The sequence below is a fragment of the Pristiophorus japonicus genome, chromosome 3 (assembly GCF_044704955.1).
Source record: "Pristiophorus japonicus isolate sPriJap1 chromosome 3, sPriJap1.hap1, whole genome shotgun sequence".
In the NCBI taxonomy this organism is placed as follows: Eukaryota; Metazoa; Chordata; class Chondrichthyes; family Pristiophoridae; genus Pristiophorus; species Pristiophorus japonicus.
In genome coordinates, this window is record NC_091979.1 from 98,519,264 (window position 1) to 98,542,809 (window position 23,546).

The 23,546-nt window shown below is 42.9% G+C and overlaps 1 protein-coding gene across 2 annotated transcripts in view; it reads right to left on the reverse strand.

Moving 5' to 3' along the window:
• Window positions 1-23,546, reverse strand: part of gpd2 (glycerol-3-phosphate dehydrogenase 2 (mitochondrial)) — a 231,470-nt gene that overhangs the window by 113,751 nt on the left and 94,173 nt on the right. For both annotated transcript variants that reach the window (XM_070875618.1, XM_070875619.1), the window contains exon 3: window positions 15,406-15,580. In XM_070875618.1, the coding sequence (XP_070731719.1) occupies window positions 15,406-15,580 (175 nt within the window). The remainder of the gene's footprint in view (window positions 1-15,405; window positions 15,581-23,546) is intronic.

Here is a 23,546-nt window from a genome sequence, read left to right on the forward strand (position 1 = left end):
CGGGATTTGAACTCGCATTCTCTCTAGATTAACCATTGCACTACCATACCCCTGGGAGGAGCATGGCTGAGACGCAACAGCTGAAGAGTAAAACAACACGATTTTGACATTGAGAGAGAGAAATATTTCAATAGAAACATAGAAATTTACTGCGCAGAAGGAGGCCATTCCGGCCCATCGTGTCCGCGCTGGCCGACAAAGAGCTGCACGGCCCTCGGTCAGCAGCCCTAAAGGTTACATATAAACCTATGAACAATGACCGAAAGGCAAAGAGCACCCAGCCCAACCAGTCCGCCTCACAAGTGCGAAACCCCTTCTACTGAAACATTCTACACTCCACCCCAACCGAAGCCACGTGATCTCCTGGGAGAGACGAAAACCAGATAAAAACCCAGGCCAATTCAGGGACAAAAAATCTGGGAAAATTCCTCTCCGACCCGTCCAGGCAATCGAAACTAGTCTAGGAGATCACCCTGGCCATATTCGATTCCCTGCAGTACTTACCATTATATCTGCGCCATCTAACAAAAGGTCATCCAGTCTAATCCCAATTACCAGCTCTAGGTCCGTAACCCTGCAGGTTACTGCACTTTAAGTGCCCATCCAACCATCTCTTAAAAGTGGTGAGGGTTTCTGCATCCACCACTCTTCACTCTTCCAGGCAGCGAGTTCCAGATCCCCACAACCCTCTGCGTAAAGAAACCCCCCCTCAAATCCCCTCCAAGCCTTCCACCAACCACCTTAAAACTATGCCCCCTCGTAATAGACCCCTCCACCAATGGGAATAGGCTCTTACTATCCACTATGTCCAGGCCCCTCAATATTTTGTACACCTCATTGAAGTCTCCTCTCAACCTCCTCTGTTCCAATGAGAACAAACCCAGCCTATCTAATCTGTCCTCATAACTAAGACTCTCCATTCTAGGCAGCATCCTAGTAAATCTCCTCCACATCCTCTCTAGCGCAAACACGTCCTTACGGCGACCAGAACTGCACGCAGTACTCCAGCTGTGGCCTAACCAAAGTATTATACAATTTAAGCATAACCTCCCTACTCTTATATTCTATGCCTCGGCCAATAAAGGCAAGATTAACCACCTTATCCACTTGGCCTGCACTCCAAGGTCCCTTTTTTCATCTACACTATTAAGTGGCCTACCGCTTAATGTGTATACCCTTTCCTTATTGGCCCTGCCAAAGTGCATCACCTCACACTTCTCTGGATTAAATTCCATTTGCCACTGCTTTGCTCACCTGACCAGTAGAGTGATATCCTCCTGCAGCCCATGACTTTCCTCTTCATTAACAATCACACAGCCAATTTTAGTGTTGACTGCAAACTTCTTAATCACACTCCCTATATTCAAATCTTAATCATTGATATATGCCACAAAAAGCAAGGGATCCAGTACTGAGCCCTGCGGAGCCCCACTGGAAACATCCTTCCAGTCACAAAAACATCCATCGGTCATTACCTTTTGCTTCCCTATCTCCAAGCCAATTTTGGATCCAACTTGCCACTTTGCCCTGGATCCCATGGGCTTTAACCTTCATGACCAGTCTACCATGTAGGACTTTATCAAAAGATTTGCTAAAGTCCATATATACTAAATCGTACGCACTACCCTCATCGACCCTCTTGGTTACCTCCTCAAAAGATTCAATCAGGTTAGTCCAACACGATCTTCCCTTAACAAATCCATGCTGACTGTCCCTAATTAATCCTTGCCTTTCAAATGTACATTTATCCGGTCTTTCAGGATTTTTTCCAATACTTTTCCCACCACTGAGGTTAGGCTGACAGGCCTGTAATTACTCAGCCTATCCTTTTCTCCCTTCTTAAACAAGGGTACTACATTAGCAGTCCTCCAATCCTCTGGCACCATGTCCAGATCCAAAGAGGACTGAAAAATGATGGTCAAGGCCTCTACTATTTCCTCTTTTACTTCGCTCAACTGCCTGGGATGCATTTCATCCAGGCTTGGGGACTTATCTACTTTCAAAGCTGCTAAACCCTTTAATACTTCCTCTCTCACTATATTTATTTCATCCAGAATATCAAACTCCTCCTCGATAGCAGTATCTGCATTGCCCCTTTCCTTTGTGAAAACAGATGCAAAGTATTCATTAAGAACCTTACCAACATCTTCCGCCTCCACACAAAGATTACCCTCATGGTCTCGAATAGGCCCTACCCTTTCTTTAGTTACCCTCCTACTCTTAATATAGTTATAGAACGTCTTAGGATTTTCCTTAATTTTACTGGCCAAGAATTTCTTGTGCTCTCTCTTAGCATTCCTAATATCCTTTTTAATTTTGCCTCTAAACTTTCTACATTCCTCTAAAGATTCTATAGTATTTAGCCATTGATATATGTCATAAGCGTCTCTTTTTTTCTTAATCCTCCCCTTTAAGTCCCTAGACATCTAAGGGGCTCTAGAATTATTATTCCCAACCTTTTTCTTTAAGCGCACATGTTTGGCCTGAGCCTTCCGATCTCCTCCTTAAATGCCTCCCACTGTTCCGATACTGATTTACCCACAAGTAACTGTTTCCAGTCCACTATGGCCAAATCACTCCTTAACTTAGCAAAGTTAGCTTTTCCTCAATTCGGAACTTTTATTCCAGGCCTATCCTTGTCCTTATCTACAACCAACTTGAATCTGACTGAATTATGGTCACTGGCACCCAAGTGCTCTCCCACTAATACTCCTTCAACCTGCCCAGCTTCATTCACCTTCTTTAACTATTTTCATTTTAAAAAGGAATTCATTACTGTAAAGATTTAAAATATTTACCATAGTAATTTAGATCGGAAATTAACTTTAAGGGCTAAACTTTCACCTTCATTTTCAGCGGCTTTCTCGGCAGTACAGCTGTTTTTGGGAAACCGCCCGGCGAAAGTTTCCCCCTTACTTTTTGAATGGTACCGCCCACATCTCAAAACGCCCGCCAGGAGCAAACCGCCGACATGCACTACCAAGAAAATTGCCAGGGCACAAGTTTGGCCTCAACGGAAGCCCGTCCAGATCGCCAAGGGAACCGCCCTGTGAAAATTGCTTAGACTGGGTGGTAGGCGAGTACTCTGCAAAGAAAGGGTCTTTATTTATTTTTAATTGTGAAACAGCAATTAGCTTTAAAACAGTCTTGGGAGTGTTTTTTAACTTTTTATTTTTTTTTTAAAAAGTGAAATTTTTTTTTTTTAAGTTTTCCCCCCTCCCTCGGCCCAACCGCAGTCTCTGAATTTTTTTTTTTAATTTTAAGAACCGCCCATTTCACTTAGTTTCACCTTTAACCGCCGAGAATACTGGTGAAAGATCCATTTTCTCGCCGGGCGATTATTTTTAACTTAATTAAGGAAATTCTTGCCAGCTTTACTTGCAAAACATTAGCGGTTTTTCTCGGGGGGCAATCGAGCGTTGAGGGGCTCTCGGAAAAGTCTAGCCCTAACTCACAGCAGTTTTTGCCAAAATGCATCAAGGGTTATCAATTGAAATTTTCTGTACACGAGTAGGTTGAATGTATAGTAAATCTCATGATTAATTTTAATTTTTTTTTCTTTGAATCAGAATTACGCTTTATGGGGATTAATTTTGACTAAACCTTTCTGGATTTCCATCGTTTGTGAGTTAGTAAGCACTACTTTCAGGCAATATTTCCACCACAAAAAGCTTTTGTCTTGTGTATTTTTTTTTAATGGTTTGACATAGAGGTACAAGGTCTGATCTTTCCTGCAACTCCATGTCTGAATCCCTCCAATCAGGTTTCCGCCCTTGCCACAGTAAAGAAACAGCTTTCATCAAAGTCACAAATGACTGTGACAAAGGTAAACTATCCCTCTTCCTCCTCCATCTTGACTTGTCTGCGGCCTTTGACACAGTTGACCACTCCATCCTCCTCCAACGCCTCTCCACCATCGTCCAGCTGGGTGGGACTGCACTCGCCTGGTTTCATTCTTATCTATCCAGTTGTAGCCAGAGAATCACTTGCAACAGCCTCTCTTCCCGCTCCTGCATCGTTACCTCCGATGTCCCTCAAAGATCTAGCCTTGGCCCCCTATTTCTCATCTATGTGCTGTCCCTTTGGCAACATCATCCGAAAACACAGCATCAGTTTCCACATGTATGCTGATGACACCCAGCTCTACCTCACGACCCCTTCACTGTCTCTAAATTGTCAGACTGCTTCTCTGATGAGCAGAAATGTTCTCCAATTAAATATTTGGAAGACCGAAGCGATTGCTTTTGGTCCCCGTCACAAAACTCCATTCCCCAGCCACTGACTCCATCCCTCTCTCCAACATCCATCTGAGGCTGCACCACACTGTTCGCAACCTTGGTGTTATACTTGACCCTGAAGATTCCGACCACATATCTGCAGCATAACTAAGACCGCCTATTTTCACCTCCATAACATCGCCAGTCTCTGCCCTTGCCTCAGCTCATCCGCTGCTGAAACCCTCATCCATGCCTTTGTTACCTCTAGACTTGACTATTCCAACGCACCCCTGGTTGGCCTCCCACATTCTACCCTACGTAAACCTGAGGTCATCCAAAACTCAACTGCCTTTGCTCAAACACGCACCAAGTCCCGTTCATCCATCACCCCTGTGCTCGCTGACCTATATTGGCTTAAGCAACGCCTCGATTTCAAAATTCTCATCCTTGTTTTCAAATCCTCCATGGCCTCGCCCCTCCTTCAGCTACTTCAGCTCTACAACTTCCCGGAGATACACTTTACTACATTAAAAGCGCTATATAACTGCAAGTTGTTGTTATTGTTGATGTAAAAGATGTCTTTATTTGCCACTCCCATTGTTGGAATAATATTTATAAGCATAATTGCAACCTGGTAGAAATCCACGTAAAAGTGCTTAAAAAAGATACAATTTACATACAAGGTGGTGCTTCTTTGTTTACTTTATGATGGCAATAGCCTTTCTCCAATTTTGCTTTTCCAATGATATGCAACAGAAGCATCAAGAATTAGGGATTTTCTAAATATTTGTGCATTAAGAAGTCATATGAGGATGTTTGTTTTGCAAATCGTTGCACACGGGTTTTTATTTCCCACTCATGTTTGTGTACCCTTGTAACCTGCACCAATTCCCTTCGGGCATGAAAGACTGAGCCACATTGTGAGGCACTGGAGTCACATGCAGGCCAGACTGGGTAAGGGTGGCAGTTACTGTTCCCTGGAGTCAGCTTAGGCCTAGAAATCCCGTCATCCCCGGGTCTGCACGGACCCGGGAAGGCATCGCAAAAGCCGGTTTTCCGATCTGCCAAGCTCCAGCTTGACAGATCCTCTGTATCTCAGCAGCCAAAACATTCACATGGGCAAGATTGCAGCATTTACCCATCTCTTGCCCAGAAAATGGCCTGAAAACTCTTGTGCCTGATAAAAGCAGGCGCATAGCCTACTTTTACAGGCGTAAGATTTTTAAAACACACAAAAACATTGTAAAATAAAATTAAGAAAACACATTTTATTGTTAAAAACCCTGCCCATTAAGGTAGATTTATTTTAAACCATAATTTAAAAAAAATTTTAAATCGGAAAAAAACATTTCTAAGATTTATTAACTTTAATTTCAATTAATTTTAATTATGCGAGGTGTGTTTTTTATTTTTTATTATGGTGTTTAGTGTGTTTGTTTTTTTTCTCATTAATAGCAATGAGAACTCGTAGATACGGAGTTTTCATTGCTATTAATGAGAATGCTGTGGAATACTGTATCTGATTGGTTAAGCAGTCACTTGTGACTGCACTTTCTGCATCTGAACCTGCAGGACGGGAAGCCGAGGCACCTCCAGGACTACATGGTAAATTCGTAAAAATTCTCCGGGCAGAGACATTCGTTCGAAAGAAGCCTCCGTCCGGAATTTCAGGGACAACGGGTTTTTACAACAATCTGGCAGCTGTGATGATCATTTTTCTTCATACTAGCCCATACATTTATTGAATTCAATTATACAACTTGCCATGGTAGGATCTGACCTCTCAACCTCTGGGATACTAGATCTACATCATAAACAATACCTTATCTTGCCTCTAATTAACCAAGAATTGGGAATTTTAATTATTGCTGCACATAATTTCTTTCAAAAAAGAAAACTATTCTGAAAATTAAAATCAAATTTTCACTTCTTATACTTTGACCCACCAAAAAGACTCAAAAATTATTGGGCAAATTAAGTAAATTCCTTATATGCTGATTTGGTCAAATAACTCTCATTAAGGCAGTATCTTTTCTACTTTTGACCTATTCCAAATTATTAACTTCCTGCCACAAGAGGGAATTGGAATTGATTTTTTTAAAATTTGTTCTCGGGATGTGTGTGATGCTGGGAAGGCCGCAATTATTGCCCATCCCTAGATGCTCTGAGAAAGTGGTGATGAGTTTTCTCCTTGAACCACCTTGTTGGGATGGAATTCCAGGATTTTGGCCCAATGGCGATGAAGGTTTATGCCCAAGTCAGGATAGTGTGTGACTAGGATGGTGTTCCCATGATCTTGTTGCTCTTGTGAATTTCACAACTTGAACAGTTTCCCCTTACGATTGTGTAGAACACAGATTGCCTTTAGTGGGATTAGATTGTCAGGCCTGTGGAAGTAGTAATGTCAAAACATAAACACACACTTGTCAATATAAATATGGACTGCACTTGCTGAGATCTTTTGCAAATACATAGGAAGGACACTGGTAATGATACAGATTCATTTTGCACACAAGGACTACAACAGTTAATCTGAAGGAAGATCTAAACTCAAATTGATTTTCTGAATATTTTACATCAGTGAATGGAACTCCACAATAGTCTCATAATTCTCACTTCTTTGATTTCTTTTGGTATCTGGTTGACACCCATTTAACATGAACATATTATTTTCAGTGAACAATTGGGTGGTCTCAGATAGAATACTTGTTTCAGAAGTGCATGTGAACTACAGTTAATGCTTAGGCACCTATTTGAATAGCAAGAAAAAAGTTTGACTTGGTGGGGTGAATAAACAATGTAATTACAAAGATGTGGAACTTTAATCAACCCAAGCAATTAGTTTTATTTGATCAGGACTCCAAATCAATGTGATGTAATTAAGAGTTACTCATTTGAAGAAAAGCATTACATTCAACATATGGACAATACACTTAGGTAGTGGACAAGCAAATGAGATTGTGGGCAGCAACAAATTAAATTGTGCCCTTGTGCTTGTGCCCATGAAGCACTTCCCCACCAGAAATTCTCATATAACAGGATTATAAATGTAAAGCTAATAGGCACTTTATGTCTTTGTCAGTAGTTTCCAATTTAATTAATTTCTCGAGCACCCAGTGTAAGCAAATTCAGGCCCTTTTGGGTCTTCGTACTGTTCAGAGACTCAACTAAATAGGCATCAAAGAAACAGAAAATAGGTGCAGGAGTAGGCCATTCGGCCCTTCGAGGCTGAACCACCATTCAATATGATCATGCAACTTCAGTACCCCATTCCCCTTGATCCCTTTAGCAGTAAGGGCCACATCTAACTCCCTTTTGACTATATCTAACGAACTGGTCTCAACAACTTTCTGTGGTACAGAATTCCACAGGTTCACAATTCTCTGAGTGAAGAAGTTTCTCCTCAGCTTGGTCCTAAATGGCTTACCCCTTATCCTTAGACTTTGACCCCTGGTTCTGAACTTCCGCAACATCGGGAACATTCTTCCTGCATCTAACCTGTCCAATCCCGTCACAATTTTATATGTTTCTATGAGATCCCCTGTCATTCTTCTAAATTCCAGTGAATTTAAGTCTAGACGATCCAGTCTTTCTTCATATGTCAGTCCTGCCATCCCGGGAATCAGTTTGCTGAACCATCGCTGCATTCCCTCAATAGCAAGAATGTCCTTCCTCAGATTAGGAGAACAAAACTGAACACAATATTCATGTCTTGCCCAGCGGGGATTATGTGGCATTGCAGGATCATGCATTTTTAATGTCATTGACGCATAGTTTTGTTTATTTTTTTTTAAAGAGTTAGTTAAAATAAAGTGACCACAATTTAAATCAAAGCACAGCTAGATTTAACTTTTTTTGTGCTTAATGCAATGTTTAAAGGTTTGTATACTACCCCCCACCCATTGACATAACATTTGAAAACCCCTACCTCGTCAAAGAATCCGTATAGTTCCACTTCCCCCGCCCCCCACCCCCACTAACTGTAGAAACAGCCATTTTGTTTGTTCACACTCATTCCTCTGCTAATGGGCTGTCAGTGAGTAGTATGACACATTGTGCAAATGAGTGTTTTTCTTTCACTATTCTTGGAGCTAGAAGGCTTCCAACCTGGGAAATGTTAATACCTGCTGAGTACTCAATTATTAAAGATGTAATAGCAGCGCATTTGGAAAACAGTGACAGGATCGGTCCAAGTCAGCATGGATTTATGAAAGGGAAATCATGCTTGACAAATCTTCGAGAATTTTTTGAGGATGTAACTAGTAGAGTAGACAAGGGAGAACCAGTATAACTGCAGTAAGACCTCCCTGCTCCTATACTCAAATCGTCACGCTATGAAGGCCAACATGCCATTTGCCTTCTTCACCGCCTGCTGTACCTGCATGCCAACTTTCAATAACTGATGTACCATGACACCCAGGTCTCGTTGCACCTCCCTTTTACTAATCTGTCATCTGTTTTTGCCACCAAAGTGGATAACCTTACATTTATCTACATTATACTGCATCTGCCATGCATTTGCCCACTCACCTAACCTGTCCAAGTCACCCTGCAGCCTCTTAGCATTCTCCTCACAGCTCACACTGCCACACAGCTTAGTGTCATCTGCAAACTTGGAGATATTACATTCAATTCCTTCGTCCAAATCATTAATGTATATTGTAAATAGCTGGGGTCCCAGCACTGAACCTTGTGGTACCCCACTAGTCACTGCCTGCCATTCTGAAAAGGATCAGTTTATTCCCACTCTTTGCTTCCTGTCTGCCAACCAATTTTCCATCCACATCAATACATTACCCCCAATACCATGTACTTTAATTTTGCACACTAACACTTGTGTGGGACCTTGTCAAAAGCCTTTTGAAAGTCCAAATACACCACATCGACTGGTTCTCCCTTGTCTACTCTACTAGTTACATCCTCAAAAAATTCTCGAAGATTTGTCAAGCATGATTTCCCTTTCATAAATCCATGCTGACTTGGACCGATCCTGTCACTGTTTTCCAAATGCGCTGCTATTACATCTTTAATAATTGAGTACTCAGCAGGTATTAACATTTCCCAGGTTGGAAGCCTTCTAGCTCCAAGAATAGTGAAAGAAAAACACTCATTTGCACAATGTGTCATACTACTCACTGACAGCCCATTAGCAGAGGAATGAGTGTGAACAAACAAAATGGCTGTTTCTACAGTTAGTGGGGGTGGGGGGCGGGGGAAGTGGAACTATACGGATTCTTTGACGAGGTAGGAGTTTTCAAATGTTATGTCGATGGGTGGGGGGTAGTATACAAACCTTTAAACATTGCATTAAGCACAAAAAAAGTTCAATCTAGCTGTGCTTTGATTTAAATTGTGGTCACTTTATTTTAACTAACTCTAAAAAAAATAAACAAAACTATGCGTCAATGACATTAAAAATGCATGATCCTGCAATGCCACATAATCCCCACTGGGCAAGACTTGTGCCCACTAGTCCCAAGTGCCTTTGACCATGTCGGAATTTCCAGGGTCATTTGAACAACATCCACAGCTGCAGCACCCACTAGGGAGGGTGTAGATTTAACCAGCCACTGGGCCACAGCGCCGGCAGGTCCACCTAAAGAAGTTTTCAACTGAAAGGAATTGTCCCCTTCCAAGAATGGCCATCTGGTGGGCCCGGTTTCGACCACATACTGCATACAGGAGTACAGTGTATTCAAGAGGGCGGATGGAACATGTCCAGGGAATTATAGAGCAGTCAGCTTAACATCGGTGGTAGGAAAAATAATGGAATTCCTACTAAAGGAGAAAACAGAAGAACATCTAGAAACCGGGGGGGGGTCGAAATTGTCCCTTTTTGTGATGCCCATTGTACCTCCAGAGGGCACTAAAGGGGTGCGAAACTGCCCGGGAATTAGCGAAGGCGCTGCCGTGCCGTGCCGTGCGTCCGGCGTTGATGGTGATGGTGACCCCCTTAGCGCCGCGCACCGACCAGTTTCCACCCCGCAGCAGATATTACCCTGTGAGGGGTCGCAAAGCGGGCCATCATCCGCTCATGGGGTGGAAGTTAAAGGGGCGGTCGTGAGCGCCCTGCGCCGCCATTTTGGCGGTTTTGCCAACTCACCGGTCAGCTCCAATTCCTGTTCCCTGGCATGGCCTAGGCCTCAATTGTGCAGCCCGGCACTCCGTTTTGGATGCTGGGTTGCAGCCCCGGTACCACAGTGCCCTGATGGCCTAGTGGAGGCCATCAGAGGCTGTGCTGAGTGCACAGCGGCCCTCCCCTTTAAGCTAAGGGGAGGGGCGTTGAAACGGGTCAGTGCTACATGAAGCATGTGTGTAGCGCTGACGATCGCGCCCCTTTAGACTCACCCCAAGAGAAAGTGGAGCACGCGAGATTGCACTCAACTTCCTCTCAGGGGCGGTAAGGCCAATTCAGCGGCCGGGGAGGTACTTCTACAGGAAACACGCCCCAAGCAAGTTACCACCTCCAATCGGGGCGCAGGGCAATTTCACGTCCCAAAAATATAATAACGAATAGTCAGCATGGATTTCAAAAGGGAAAGTCTTGCTATACCAACCTCATTGAATTTTTTGAAGAGGTAACAGAGAGAATAGACAATGGTAATGCAGTAAATGTCATTTATCTAGATTTTCAAAATGCCTTCGATAAAATACCCCATAATAGACTGATGAACAAAGTCAGAGAATGTGGAGTCAGGGGACAAGTGGCAGAATGGATTGTTAGCTGGCTTCAAGACAGAAAGCAGAGAGTAGGAGTAAAGGGTAGCTATTGAGTGGCAGAAGGTGGGTAGTGCTGTTCCACAAGGATCAATGTTGAGACTACTGTTGTCCACAATTTACATTTAGACTTTGGAATCAAAAACACAATTTCTAAATTTGCAGATGATACCAAATTGAGGGGGATAGTCAATACTGAGGAGGACTGCAACAAATTACAGCAGGGCATTAATAAACGTGCAGAATGGGCATATAATGGGCAAATGAAGTTCAACACAGATATACAGGTACAGGTTCGACCTCCCAAATCTAGAAACATCGGGACCGAGGCCGTTCTGGATTTCGGGTATTTCCGGATTCTGGAACGCATTTCTGACATCCTGAATTTTGATTTTTGGCGCACCCGTATTCTGGGCAAAAAAAACGCCCGCGGAAAACCTGCGTTGCAGCCTCAAAAACAGCGGTAGGTATGAAGACCTGCAAAAAAGGTAAGTTAATGTTTTTATTTTTAAATTCTTTTTCAGCGATTCAATATTTAAGTGTCTTGTGAATGTTTTATGATTTTTTATTTTTTGCAATTTTGTGTGTGCGTTTTCCCCCCTCCCAAGGCCTCTCACAGTGGTAATCGGTCTCGGACTGAAGTTGGCAAGGACCGCGATTTCCGCCGCGAATCCTCGTGTAATGCCGATTTTTATCACTGGGCCTTTAAAAAAATAGCAAAGTGATTAGCGGTATTTTTGGCGAAAAATTCCGAAAAAATACCGCTATCACCAAAAAAACAAATTTCTAGCACATAGTCTACTTTCAGGATACCCTGGTAAACATTAGTTCTATCAGCATGCAAATGGGAATCGCAAGTGTTATTTTTGGCAGTCTATTGATTGCAATTCCGGGTTACACTATTTGCAGATATTTTTCCACTTGCTATCTTTTGTGTAAATTACTGATAAACCCAGCGAGTGGTTTAATGTCTGCTGCATAATTGTTTAATCTATCATATGGCATCTTTGACTATATTTTTCTCTTGGGAACATCATACGTGCGAATGGCAAGCGCAGTTTATGAAATGAGTCAGTGGCAAAAGAATTAGAATTGTGTTGATGTATAACTGGTCAAGTGATCATCTAAATCGGTGAAATATAAGTTATATAGCAATAGCTGGATCCTAAATAGCCTATGTGCGGCGATTAAAAAAATGTCCGGATTTTGGAACATTTTACGGATTTCGGACGACCCTTCCACAGATCAGCGTGATGTCTGGATTTCTGAACATTTCGTATTTTGGAACTCCGGATTTGGTAGGTCGAACCCCTACATTTTGGTAGAATAGGGAGGTCACTTATTACTTTGAGGGTGCGAGTCTAGGTGGGGTAGAAGAGCAAAGGGAGCGGGAGAGTACAAATAGACAAATCACTGAAAGTTACGACACAGTTAGCAAGGCAATAAAAATGCAAACCAAGCACTAGGGTCTATTTCTAGAGGTATAGAATTGAAAAGTAAGGTAGTTATGCTAAACCTGTATCGAACCTCAGTTAGACCACTCTTAGAATGCTGCGTACAGTTCTGGTTGCCATATTATAAAAAAGATATAGAGGCACTGGAGAGGGTGCATAGAACATTTACAAGGATGATACCAGAAATGCGAGGGTATACATATCAGGAAAGAATGAACAGGCTGGGTCACTTTTCTCTTGAAAAAAAAAGGCTGAGTGGTGACCAAATAGAGGTCTTTAAAATTATGAAAGGTTTTGATAGAGTGGATACAGAGAGACTGTTGCCACTTGTGGGGAAGAAGCCATCAATATAAGATAGTCACCAAGAAATCAAATAGGGAATTCAGAAGAAAATTCTTTACCCAGAGAGTAGTGAGAATGTGGAACTTGCTATCCGAGAGAGTGGTTGAAGCGAATAGTATAAATGCATTTTGTTATGTCCTGGATAAAGAGTCAGACTAGATGTTGCAAGCTCAAAGTAAGGTGTGACCGTAGTCCTTTATTACAGATCTGAGTGCCTCTCCAGCCTGTGAGGTGCTCCCAAGGGATTGTGGGATCCCTTGGGACTCCAGGGGATAAGCCCTCTGGTGGTTAGACATTGTATTTACAGGTTTACATACATAACATATTTAAGGGGAGGCTAGACAAGTATATGAGGGAGAAGGGAATAGAGGGATATGCTGAAGACGGACGGAGGCTCGAATGAAGCATAAACGCCAGCATGCACTGGTTGGGCCAATCTGTGCCATATACCTTATGCAATAGTGCACTGGGAGCACCAAAAAACCCCAGGGAAGTTGTGGGCGAATGATCTAGAAATTTAATTGCACTGTGGACTAGGCGTAAAACGGGCGTCTAAGGATCCAATATGACGAGCGGCGTACACGCTCTCATTCCGCAACAGAAGTGAATCGCCGGCCATATTTGTTCGGACAATTCCATAGATATAGAGGGTGTGTCTGAAACCTCTACGTGTGCAAATAGGGAGCCTAACGCCAGTTTGAGGCCTCCTTTGCAAAATGTAATTGTGCGTGACCGCAGCCGGCGTCGTACGTGACCTCAGCCGGCGCCGTACGTGACCTCAGCCGGCGCCGTGCGTGACCTCAGCCGGCGCCGTGCGTGACCTCAGCCGGCGCCGTGCATGTTGTGGACAGTTTATTCAGGTGTTTAGCAGCCAAATCAACAATCCACAAAGGTGCAATCCAATTTCTTGGCTAATGTGTCCAATTAAGTGATGGAATAGGAATGATTACGCTTACTATTGAGTATTGCTTATGGCCAAATATTCTTCCATCGACTACATTAACAGATTTCAAATATAATTTTGTTCACATCCTAAAAATGTTATGTTTTGTCAAAATCATTTAAAATTAAACAGATTCTATGAAAACCCTGAATTCTTTTAATTAGATCATCGCGTGGGACTGCATGAGAGGGTGAGCAGAGGCAAGGACTCACCACCATCAGTTTTTAAACTGATGGTGGAAAGCTTTCTCCTGAACAGTCAACTTGCCTACTGCTGGTGTTCTGACAATGTTATGATCAAAGTAAAAGCAGCAGCACAGAGCTGAAAGAGGCACGTGGCAAAATGTTTTAGTGGGTCGAAAATTCCGGCCTCGCCAGCTCCATATGAAGTGCGCGAGGACCCGACGAGGCCGCGCAAAAGCCCGTTTTCGGTACACGACGCGCATGGGTGAAAACAAACTTTTCCGATCTGTCAAGATTTCTCTAGACAGATCCTCCACATCCCCGGGAGAAGAAGAACATCCGCACGGGCGATACTGGGCTATTTGCCCAACTCAAGCCCAGCGAATGTCCTTCAAACGTTTACGCCTGGTAAAAGCAGATGCATAGCTTACTTTTACCAGCATTAACACTTTTAAAACATATAAAAATTACATTTAAACACTCATTTTTATATAAAAAATCCATTCCTTTAAGGTAAGTTTATTTTTAACACTATTAAAACACATTAAAAAAATTCCAAAAAATATTATTTTTTCTAAAACATTTAATGTGAAGTATTTTATTTATTTATTACGCTGTGTTTCGGTGTTTTAGGGTTTTTCTCATTGATATTAATGGGAGTGTGTACAAACAGAGCTCCCATTTTTATCAATGAGAATACTGCATCGTAATTGGAGGTCCAGGCCCACGTGACTCCAGCTTGTACATACCTGAAAGACATCTTCCTGTACGCTGCACAGTAAATCTCAGCCTCCGACCGAGATCCTACGTTCCTCCAGGACCACCAGATACTTTTGTAGATTTTTTTTTCCGGGTCGGAGGCATTCGTACGAAGGAAGCCTGCGACTGCAATCCTCCCCAATTATATGTATATTTTTTAAATGGTGTAGATACAGTTGCCATTGTGCTCTGCATGGTCCAGCCATGCACACAAGGAAAGTATGTTAGAACCCAGAAGAGCCAGTACAGTAACAAAGATCGCTTTCTATTTCTAAAATATTGTAAATTCAGAGGATTGTATTAATGTTCCCAAATTACAATAGTGACTACTTCAAATGTTTTTAATTGGCTGTCAAGTGCTTTGGCATGCCCGGAGGTCATGAAAGGGGCTATATAAATGCAAGTCTTTCTTTTTTATTAAGTCCAGATTTGATTATTCAATTCTTATCAGTGGTACTATTTTATGGCCAGTACCGTGGACTACAGTTAAAGCCATTACAAAATCAGTGAGAAGTACCAGAAAATCATTGATATCAGTTATCTGAAGTGGGTAGGAAAACAAAATTTTGGATACAAAATGTAAATTGTATCTAGGATGAGAAAGTGAAAGAGACAGACAGCACAAGATAAATGCATTGTTATTTATGAAAATAATAGCTTTCTGACATCCTGGTTTTCAATTACACTCAAGCTTCCAGTTTATAAGTTAATGTAGAAGAGAGCAAGACAGACATATTGAACACAAACTGCTGAAAAATGTATAGATGATTTTTAAATTAGAAATTACTTACCCCTAGTAGCAGCATCTACGGCACAGCCAGATCCTGTTGCCCCTCCCCCAATAATGAGGATATCAAATTCCTTAGTGGTCTGTAAGGTGTACAGTTGAGCATCTCTTGATGGGAGGTCATTGGAAAGATAGCCTTTGTTCAGCGGTTCTGATGCTTGAACACAAGAAAGGCGGGCCTATGCAATTAAAACGGAGTGACATTGAAGCAAGACTTCAACACAGAATTTTCCACTTGAGCCCAATTAAAGATACTAAGATGAGAGCAATAAAGAAAGACATACTTTTGACAATATTCTTTCAGCAGATATGAAACATGTTCATTAACAAAAATGTAGCTTGAAATTCAACATTCTTGCCGATTACAAGTCACTTTATATTTTATTTTACACCTGGTATTATTTTCAAAGTACCCAGCAGTGAGTAACAGTAAAGATAATGGTACCCAAGTGAATGGGCTTACCAAATGATGCTCTCTGGAATTATCTTACACCCCAAGTCAACTTCACCCATAAAATAAACTGCACATCATTCAGGAGTAGCAGGCTGGTTGAAGTGTGCTTAAAACTAGAAATAATAACGGGCTGGAATTTGCTGGAACAAATAACGGTGTGTGAAAGAGCAAACTGGCCAGCAATTTGTGGCAAAGAAGAGATACCCTTTGAATTGTGAATCACTGCACGTTGCTGGCCATTTGCGCCACTCTGCCGTTAGCCTTGCGAAAATGACATCTTGCCTCTAACCTCCCCGTGAGTTTCATGAAGTTGTTGCATTTGCACATTAATTGCTGATTAAACTCGCCAGAGAAAGTTAAGTCTAGTAACTAACAGCGCAAGTACCTTTTTGACGATGTGATAATTATTAATGACTGCTAATCAACCTCTGACCCAGAAAGTGAACGATTAAAAGTGTGATGTCTCATTCCTTCAGGTAGTGAATTGTAGTTGGAGATGTGAGAAACTTCTCATTTTTAAATTGCATTTTTTTTTCTTACTTTTCCTTTGACTTTTTTTGTCTTAATCCAATCGTTCTTTCTCCCTCTATTTCCTTTTCTATACCTGATTTTTGACTTTGAATTCACCCACACTAATGCAACCACTTTTTCTGTCCTTCTTCCATTTATTTCTCAATCTTTAAATCTCATTGGTAGAGGTGATACACAGTTGGTCCCGTCGTTCACCAAGGTCCCAGAGGCCCAGTTGCCCTCGCTGCACTGTAATCCGCTCGCACTTCCTTGGCAAAAAAACATCTGAGCTGAAGGATGCAGGAAAAAAATGTAACCCAATGTAATGTGGCACATCACTTCCAGCACGATACCTTTTTATATATAAATTTAGCAAAGCGAAGGGTGAAAAAAAATGCCAATTTGCATTACATCACTAAAATAAAGAAGGTGCGAAACTCTACCCGTAGTCAAAACAAGAGCATTTCAGACACCCCCATATACTATAATGGTGCATTATATGTTTGTAATGAAATGTTGTTTCCACTAAGCCCGTACTTGTGCAAACGACAAATTGTGTCACTTATCATGGAATGACAGCAGCGCAGATGATGACCATTAGGCCCTACGTGCCTGTGTCAGCTCTTTGGTAGAGCTATCCAACTAGTCCCACTCCCCTGCTCTTTCCCCATAGCCTTGCAATTTTTTCCCTTCATGTTTTTATCCAATTCCCTTTTGAGTGTTACTATTGAATCTGCTATCACCACCCTTTCACAACAATTCACTGTGTAAAATAAATCCTCAAAATGTTTCATGTCACTTCTGGTTCTTTTGCCCATCACCTTGAATCTGTATCCTCTGATTACCATCCCTTCTGCCACTGGAAACAATCTCTCTTTTTATTTACTTGATCACATTTGGATAAATAAAGGTGGCGATTGCAGAGGTACTGGCCATAATCTTCCAATCCTCCTTGGATATGGGGAGGTGCAAGAGGATTGGAGAATTGTCACACCCTTGTTCAAAAAGGATGGAAGGATAAACCCCACAATTACAGGCCAGTCAGTTCAACCTCGGTAGTGGGGAAGCTTTTAGAAACGCAAATCCGGGACAAAATTAGCAGTCACTTGGGCAAGTATGGATTAATTAAGGAAAGCCAGCATGAATTTGTTAAAGGAAAATTGTGTTTAACTAATTTGAATTGAGTTTTTTGCGAGGTAACAGAGAATTGATGAGGGCAATGCAGTTGATGTTGTGTACAAGGACTTCCAAAAGGCATTTGATAAAGTGCCACATAATGGGCTTCAACTTTGCTGGCAAGCCTATGGAATAAAAGGGACAGTGCCAGCATGGATGCGAAATTAGTTAAGTGACAGGAAACAGAGAGTAGTGGTGAACAGCTGTTTATTGGACTGGAGGAAAGTGCACAGTGCTGTACCTCAGGTCAGTACGAGGACCACTGCTTTTCTTGATATATATTAATGACTTAGACTTGTGTGTACAGGCTCCAATTTCAAAATTTGCAGATGACACAAAACTTGGAAGTATAATGAATAGTGATGAGGATAGTGATAGACTTCAAGAGGACAGAGAGAGGCTGGTGGAATGGGTGAACATTAGGCAGATGAAATTTAATGCATAAAAGTGCGAAGTGATACATTTTGGTAGGAAGAACAAGGAGAGGCAATATAAACTAAAGAGTACAATTCTAAAAGGGGTGCATGAACAGAGAGACCCGGGGGTATATGTGCACAAATCGTTGAAAGTGGTTGGGCAGAATGAGAAAGTGGTTACAAAAGGATATGGGATCCTGGGTTTCATAAATAGAGGCTATTTTCACCACCATTCTGTACTGTTTTTTTTGGCATCCTCTGTTTTTTTTTGAGCAAACTAAAATCTGTAAGTTTCGCCAAGCTTTCGGCGCCATTGTAAACTACTTACGATTTTTTTAATTCACGATTTTTTGACGTCACTGGGGGTGCCAGCTGCCGGCAGTGCCATTTCTGGCCATTTAAGCAAGTTTGGCCAACTAGGATTTTTTCAAAAACGGCACAGTGCACCGTTCTGAAAAAACTTAGTGACTTACGAAAATCAGCGCAGAAAATAGAGTTCCACGGCCCGGGATAGCAATGTGGGGGGGTGGGGCTTTCTGCCCGGGATAGGAGCGGCACCAGAGGGTCATTCGGCCTAGGATAGGAGTGGCACCGGAGGGGGGGGGGGGGGGGGGCATTCGGCCTGGGATAGCAGCCGCACCGGGGCTCTACAATTGCTATGTCTTGCTGCATCTTCTGTGTTTCAGTTTGCAGCCTCAGTTCTTCAGTGTGTCCCTTGTTACCCTGGCAACCTCAGTTGTTCAGCGCAAACCTTAAGCTCCACCCACAGAACTTAAGGACAATCTGCGCCACTCCAAAATGAAAGTTTATTTCAGCAAAACTTGCAACTTTTATTTTGGTGCTGTCGGCCATTAAAACAATCGGACATACCTCTTCAACTGCGCCAAAAATTGGCAATGTGGAAAATTGGCCCCAGAGTACAAAAGCAAGGAAGTTATGATGAACCTTAAAAACACTGGTTGGACCTCAACTGGAGCATTGTGTCCAATTCTGAGCATCTCACTTTAGGAAAAATGTGAAGGCCTTAGAGAGGTGCAGAAAAGATTCACAAGAATGGTTCCAAGGGTGAGGACTTCAGTTATGTGGATAGACTAGAGAAGCTGGGCTGTTCTCCTTAGAGCAGAGAAGGCCAAGAGGATATTTGATAGAAGTGTTTAAAATCATGAGGGGACTAAACAGAGTAGAGAGAGAGGAACTGTTCCCATTGGCAGATGGGTTGAGGACAAGATTTAAGGTGATTGGCAAAAGAACCAAAGGCGATACAAGGAAAAACATTTTTACGCAGCGAGTGGTTAGGTTCGAGAAAGCACTGCCTGAAAGGGTGGTAGGGAATTGGATAAGCACCTGAAGGGAAAAAATTTGCAGGGCTATGGGTAAAGGGCGGGGGTGTGGGACTAGCTGAAGTGCTCTTGCGGTGAGCCAGCATGGGCTCGAGGGGCCGAATGGCCTCCTTCTGTGCTGTAACTATGATTCTATGATTCTATTTTGGACACCGAGTAAATCTCCTCTTAACCTTCTCGGCTCCAAGGAGAACCACCCCAGCTTCCCCAGTCTCTCCACAAACGTGGTAACTTCACTCATCACAATAAGATAGTGATATTTAGATATTTTCTTTCCACACTATTAGCCAGGTCACTAAATCATTTCTAAGTTTATCAAATCTTTTAAATCATTTTCTCCTGATAAACAGTTGACATCATATTACATTAAAATATCCATGATTTCTTTGAGAAATTTGGAAAATGTGGGTGTGACTAAAAATTCTATGATTGGTTTGTATTTTCTAAAGCAGGCTTGTAGATTCTTTTACATGTAAGTACATATAATTATTTTTTAAAAATAAGAGGGTTGGAAAGCCATATTAATGATCAGTTCACTTTGGTTAATTTCCTACACAAAATCTCACTCCAAGGGGAAAAAAAGAAGTTTAATGATGACTAAATGTTTTATTCAAATCTGCACACAGAACTCATACTGAATGATTATATCAATTTTGCTCCTGCTGGAACACGATTAGACTTGCAAATTCTTGAACGTATAGTATCAAGACATTTGCAATTTGGAGCATAACAGCAAACGAGACCTATTAATTATCATCTACTTCCAAAAAAGTGCATATTTAAAGACTGCAGACAATTAACAACCAGGTTATCCTGTAATCACAGTTTTAGCTTAATGCAAGTCTTCATGCAAATTACTGTACAAGACAGGGATTTCATTTGTTTTCTCATTGGGGTTACTTTCAGATCATGTTCGCTTATTAAAGTCTCCAGTACTTTAAAAATGCACCAGGCTGCAATGAATAATATAGACTATACTCGTGCATGCAAGCCGCTGATGATTTGATAATGACCATGCAGTTGCGTGCATTCTTTCAAAATTTGAATATGATGAAAGAATGACAAGATTTATTTTCTTCTATAATAATGCAAGAACATGCAAATATATTTAATGAAGTAATAGCAATCAATATTGTAGCAACTGGCCCTAATTTTAATTCCCCAAGCGCCAACTGCAATCCTGGCCCAGGGGAGCAGTTAAAATGAGGGCAGTGACTCACCCATCTGATATCACGCTTTCACGCCGTGTCCCGATATTAACCTGCTCTTTTGAGCACGCAAGCAAGGCATCCGCCCTAAGCTGACAGGGCCTTGTTCAAATATACAGATCGGGGCCCATTGATGTCAACGGGACCTAACCTGCAATAGTAGTCGGAAGCCTGAGCAGGGGAGTAGTGATGGATGGCTTCTCCATCAGGCCAAACCTGACAGACCACACCAGGAAGCTTTGGGCCCCACTTACCTTTGGCTCCCCCGACGATGGCGTCCAGAGCCCCCACTTACCTGACTGCCGTGGATCGATCCCGCAAGTTCCCGGCTGCGGCCTCCTGAATTCCCTGCTCCTGCCTGCCAGGTAGCAGATCAAGCCATGTTCTGGCGAGATCTGCAGAACATTTATGGTAATAAAGGGCCGGTTATTAGGATCATCCGGCCTCCACTTTCCCAGACTCCCCACATGCTTTAAAGCTCGCTAGCACACACCCCCCCACCCCCAACCCCCTCTTTAAAATCACGGCCAGAGTCTCGGACTTACCACTTTTGGCTTCGCTGCACCACAATGTACAACAGAAAGTAAAAAGCAAAATTATTAGCATGGGGAGCAGCAATACAAGTACAATAATATAGTCATCGTTTTCCCAGAATGTTGCAAAGAAAAGCCTTTTTGAAATTGAGAAATTCAGGTGACGGCAAATGTCCACAGTGTAAAACATCTCCAAGTTTGATAAAAAGAAAAGAGATGAGAAAAGGACATGTCTGCCTTTTTTTGTTCTGCACTTTTAAAACTTTAAACAGCATAACTTTTTCCAGTTAATTTTTAAAAAATTCTTCTTTCACTACACTTGAGCATGTTTGAACTATTGAGAATTACAATGTACCATTTGGCACTGTTCCTACTTCAATCTTTGGTCTCAGGAAGACAATAAATGTAATTACTGTAGAAGTGCTAATTGAAATGTAGACTCTATGGGCCCAAGTTTCCACAAGAAAAAAAACGGGTGCCCAGCGCGCCTAAAAAAATCATCGGTATTCTCCACCTACTTGCAGGTCCTCTGGCCCTCGGCGCAGCCAGGACGAGCTGTGGGGGGGCGGAGCCAGGTCCCTGCGCTGAAAACAGTGCCGGGACCTCTGCACATGCGCGCTACAGTCGGCACGCAAGTGCAGTAGCTCCAGGCGCCGAACTGTGTGGGAGGGGCCAGAAGCACGCAGCCCCTAGCCCTGGCTGAATGGCCTCACTGGGGCTGCGTGAATAAGGCTCCTCCCACGGCCAGCTCCTGCTTCCCCCCCCCCCCACCCCCGCCCCCGACCCCCGCTCCCCCCCCTGCCTCCGGACCAGACCCGACACCCGCTCCCCCTCTCTCTCTTCCCTCCCCTTCACTCTCTCTCTCTCTCTCTCCCTCTCTCCCTCCCTCCCCCCCTCCCTCCCTCCCTCTCCCCCTCTCTCTCTCTCCCTCCCCCTCTCTCTCTCTCTCCCTCCCCCTCTCTCTCTCTCTCTCTCTCTCTCTCTCTCTCTCTCCTCTCCTCTCCTCTCCCCTCCCCCCCCTCCCCCCCCCCCCCCCCGCCCCTCCCGCTCAGCGGCACGAACGGCTGCAGAATTCTCCCTGGCTGAAGCACTTTCACACAGGTAGGAAGATGGTTTATTTAATCTTTTCTTGGCTTATAAATGTTTATTCAGGTTGGATTTATTTGTATAATATTTGTAGAAGTATAAATAAGAATTTATTGTAGAATTTAATGAGATCCTCCCCCCACCCCACCTCGTTCTGGGCGTCTAATTTGTAACCTGCGCCTGATTTTTTAATGTGTAGAACAGGTTTTTTCAGTTCTACAAAAATCTTCACTGGCTCCATTCTACTTTAGTTTGGAGTACGTTTTCACTGTGGAAACTTTCAAATCAGGCGTCAGTGGCCGGACACGCCCCCTTTTGAAGAAAAAATTCTGTTCCAAAGTAGAACTGTTCTACCTGACTAGAACTGCAGAAAAAAAAATGTGGAGAATTGCGATTTCTAAGATAGTCCGTTCTCCACCAGTTGCTCCTAAAAATCAGGCGCAAATCATGTGGAAACTTGGGCCCTATAAAATCACAATAGTAGCATGTAGTAAATAAGTTATGTCTTCCAATGTTGTTAAGTTCTGAAACTAAAACAGCCATAAATATTTCCCTCGTCAAAAATTGCTCCACATGGTGAACACACAAAAACATAGTTTTCACAACTAATTGCACTTACTTTGCAACTTTAGTGAAGCAAATTTTCCAGAGGGAGGAACAGGCAAGAAGCAGAATTTATAGTGATGCTTTTGAAGATGGGGACAGATGTAGCAAGGTTGAGGGCTTTGGGAAGAATGTGCATAAGGGAGGCTGAAGGTGGAACAGTGAGAGCTGGATAACAGGACAGCAGAGAGTATGGGCTGAAACACAAGGTTGCAGGAGGTCGCAGAGCTTGGGTGATTTCCAAATCAATATGCAGGGGTACTGGAAGCTGGTGGAGCTTCACAAGTGAAAGGTGAATGTGAATTAGCACAGGATAGGATGAAAGCATTGGAGTTTTTAAAATGAGATTGCGTTTGTGCAAAGCTGGTGAGGAGAGCACTGGAGAAGTCAATGAAAAAAAGGTGTGAATGGGGTTTCAGCAGTGGTGGGAGTAAGATAGAATGTCGGGTTTGAAACGACTCGGGGTGAGGCTACAGAGATTTTGCATCTTGAGGCTCAACATGAGGGAGCAACCTGTGAGAGGCTGGAATTGAGGCCTAATATATGGGCCCCGATATTGGTGGCCTTCCTGCCGCCAAGTTTTGCTGCCGGTTTCCACTTGGGCCGGAGCGGGCGCGAAGGCAGTACCTCCGGGAACTGCCCTTTGACGGCCTCTGGCGGTCAAGTAGTGCAAGTGACCTCCCGCCTGCCAAGCTGCCATATTGGTGCAAACGGGAGTTGGCACCAGCAGTGGGCACCAGCAGCAGGAAGGACCGCTGCGTGGAGGCAGGTCTAACCCCGACGATAAGTATGAAGACCTGCAATAAAAGGTTAGTAATT